At 45.4% G+C, this 3,411-nt stretch overlaps 1 protein-coding gene across 1 annotated transcript in view; it reads left to right on the plus strand.

Moving 5' to 3' along the window:
- The first annotated feature begins 605 nt into the window (after positions 1 to 605).
- LOC125044761 (heat shock 70 kDa protein cognate 4-like) overlaps positions 606 to 3,411 on the plus strand; it is a 3,017-nt gene continuing 211 nt past the window's right edge. The window contains exons 1-3 of the mRNA XM_047641672.1: positions 606 to 745; positions 925 to 1,096; positions 1,573 to 3,411. The exon at positions 1,573 to 3,411 is cut by the window's right edge and continues 211 nt beyond it. Of these exons, the coding sequence (XP_047497628.1) occupies positions 926 to 1,096; positions 1,573 to 3,291 (1,890 nt within the window). The 5' untranslated portion in view covers positions 606 to 745; position 925 and the 3' untranslated portion in view covers positions 3,292 to 3,411. The remainder of the gene's footprint in view (positions 746 to 924; positions 1,097 to 1,572) is intronic.

Raw genomic sequence — 3,411 nt, forward strand, 5'->3', positions numbered from 1 at the left:
GAGGTCCGAGGGAATATTCAAGGAATATTTGTGAATTTGGAATGTATCTCGTCAAATTCACCTGAAAACAGTAATTTGGAGAGCAAGATGAAAATTCCGAATGGCGAAAATTGATTAAGACTCATTGCATAAACTAGGGTAAGATTTTCCTTAAAATGAGTCCCTAAAACGGATATTCCTGTGTAAAACGCCATTGTACGAAGCATCTAGAATGCGGTTCCTTTTCCAGGCATTTATAGTCAATTCAGGATGCATGGGAGTAATCAGATGTGCATAATTCGAGATAACAGAAACAATTTTTATTGTTATTTTTGATATCATAAAATTTTGCGTTTAAGAACTACATATAAAATCATCCGTTATCTCTGGAAATTTCAAGAATTATCACGACAGGGCAGTTTTTAATCATAATAACACTGGTTCTAGTTCAACCATCAATGCATTGTTTTATACCAGATTATATAAATTCATCCATAAAGCTAAACCTATACGGATCCTTTAAATTGAGCATCTGAACACTAATTTTCAAAATGTTCAAAGCAGCGAGACAATTCCCGACGCGCGTGGTAAGTTCCAGAGAAAACGGCGGCGTCTATATATTCTCGCTCGCAGCCCTCACTCGCCAAAAGCTAGGCAGCCGAGCGAGCGAACAAGTACCTGTGAGCGTCTCGAGTCCCGTGCGACCTTCACAGTCAGGAACATTTTAGTCTCTTAGTGCGCTAAGACAAGTTACACATTTGAAAAGGTAGGTTTTTCTGTAAAACAAAAAACAAAAACAAAAAAAAAAATAATGAAATTGTATTACGCTGTATTACATCTTCGAGTTTACATGCATGAATATTTAAACTGTTTAATATTTGATGTTGTGTTATAAGGATATGCAGGACGATATATTCCTCCTAAATTCACTGTCATTTCCTTCAGAATGGCAACTCCAGCTATCGGCATCGACCTGGGCACCACGTACTCGTGCGTGGGCGTGTTCCAGCACGGCAAGGTCGAGATCATCGCCAACGACCAGGGCAACAGGACCACGCCCTCCTACGTCGCCTTCACCGACACAGAGAGACTCATCGGAGACGCCGCCAAGAATCAGGTAAGACTTTTGTACCTTCATATCTAACTAGTGCGAAGAATCGCTTGTGACTGTAGAGGTGTTATTCCATGTTGGTACAGTGTTTTTACTCTCCAGTAACATTATGTAAGCAACAACGACGGTAATATTCTTAGTAAAAACGTCTAGTGCTTTCTGAACTATGGTGCAAGTATCCCTATGGTAGGTGAAGGAACGTATGATAGGTACAGTTCTGCGTGTGTGGAAAAAGTAATGATCTACTTGTTAAAAGGGACATGAATTAGTTCATCGTCATGCATTCTAGTAGTGTTGTGAGCAGACTGTATGCAGTTTGGGCGATCTGTAGTGCTTAACGTGCTATTCATTTCCCTGCTGTCTCTCTTCTTAGGCCAAATATTGAACAACATATATTTGTCACTATGCAGACGCCAAAAGACATTCCCGTTATCATTAATAAGGCAGCAGAACATAAAATGAGCCCTTAAATCTATTTCCAGGTGGCTTTGAACCCAACCAACACGGTGTTCGATGCCAAACGTCTCATCGGTCGGAAGTTCGAGGATGCAACTGTTCAGAATGACATGAAGCACTGGCCCTTCACTGTGACCAGCGAGGGCGGCAAACCAAAGTTGAGAGTGGAATTCAAGGGAGAAAGCAAGACCTTCAACCCTGAGGAGATCTCGTCCATGGTGTTGACCAAGATGAAGGAGACAGCCGAAGCCTACTTGGGGAACAGTGTGAAGGATGCCGTGATCACGGTGCCCGCCTACTTTAATGACTCTCAGCGACAAGCCACCAAGGACGCAGGAACCATCGCGGGCATCAACGTTCTTAGGATCATCAATGAACCCACAGCCGCCGCCATTGCTTATGGTCTGGACAAGCAGAGCGTAGGAAAGGCTGAGCGGAACGTGTTGATCTTCGACCTGGGAGGCGGTACCTTCGACGTGTCCATCCTCAGCATCGACGACGGAGTGTTCGAGGTGAAGTCGACCGCAGGAGACACTCACTTGGGCGGCGAAGACTTCGATAACAGGATGGTTACTCATTTCGTTCAAGAGTTTCAGAGGAAATACAAGAAGGATCTGACGAGCAACAAACGCGCACTTCGACGTCTCCGAACTGCCTGTGAACGAGCCAAGCGAACGCTGTCTTCGTCCACACAAGCTAGTCTTGAAATCGACTCTCTCTTCGAGGGAATTGACTATTATACATCCATCACTCGTGCAAGATTCGAAGAACTTTGTTCCGACCTTTTCCGAGGAACTCTAGAACCAGTGGAGAAAGCTCTTCGAGACGCCAAGTTAGACAAGAGTAGTATCCATGATATCGTCCTGGTTGGAGGCTCAACACGCATCCCTAAGGTGCAAAAACTGCTTCAAGGTTTCTTCAACGGCAAGGAACTGAACAAGTCCATCAACCCAGACGAAGCTGTAGCTTACGGAGCTGCAGTTCAGGCAGCCATATTGCGAGGAGACCAGTCTGAAGCAGTGAAAGACATGCTACTTCTTGATGTGGCTCCCCTTTCACTGGGAATTGAAACAGCTGGCGGGGTCATGACGGCCCTCATCAAACGCAACACCACAATTCCCACCAAACATTCTCAGATCTTTACTACATATTCGGATAATCAGCCTGGAGTATCGATTCAAGTGTACGAGGGCGAGCGAACCATGACCAGAGATAACAACTTGCTTGGTAAGTTCGAGCTGAGTGGTATCGCCCCAGCTCCACGCGGAGTTCCACAGATCGAAGTCACCTTCGACATCGACGCCAACGGCATCCTGAACGTAAGCGCGGTGGACAAGTCCACTGGGAAAGAGAACAAGATCACCATCAACAACGACAAGGGCCGTCTCAGCAAAGAGGAAATCGAGAGGATGGTCAATGAGGCTGAAAACTATCGAGAGGAAGACGCCAAACAGCGAGAACGCATCGAGGCCAAAAACCGCCTTGAAGCACTTTGCTATAGCATCAAATCTTCTCTTTCTGACACTGCCGTGGCTGACAAACTGCCATCAGATGAAAAACGCCTCGTGGAAGAGAAAGCTGAAGAAACGCTGAAATGGTTAGATAATAACCAGCTGGCAGAAAAGGAGGAGTACGAGTACAAGGTGAAGGAGCTGGAGCAGGTGTGGCGACCCCTTGCTAGCAAATTGCATGGATCGGGGACAGGCTCCTCAGGCACTGGTCCAACGGTAGAGGAAGTTGATTAATTTCCTCCTGTGATGAATACAATCTATTGGAGCACAATGTGACTTGTGTGATAGATCGACTTCGTACATGTATTTCAATACTGATCTCTTTCTGTGTACCTGCATAGCCTATACTGTTTT

The sequence above is a fragment of the Penaeus chinensis genome, chromosome 36 (genome assembly GCF_019202785.1).
Source record: "Penaeus chinensis breed Huanghai No. 1 chromosome 36, ASM1920278v2, whole genome shotgun sequence".
In the NCBI taxonomy this organism is placed as follows: domain Eukaryota; kingdom Metazoa; phylum Arthropoda; class Malacostraca; order Decapoda; family Penaeidae; genus Penaeus; species Penaeus chinensis.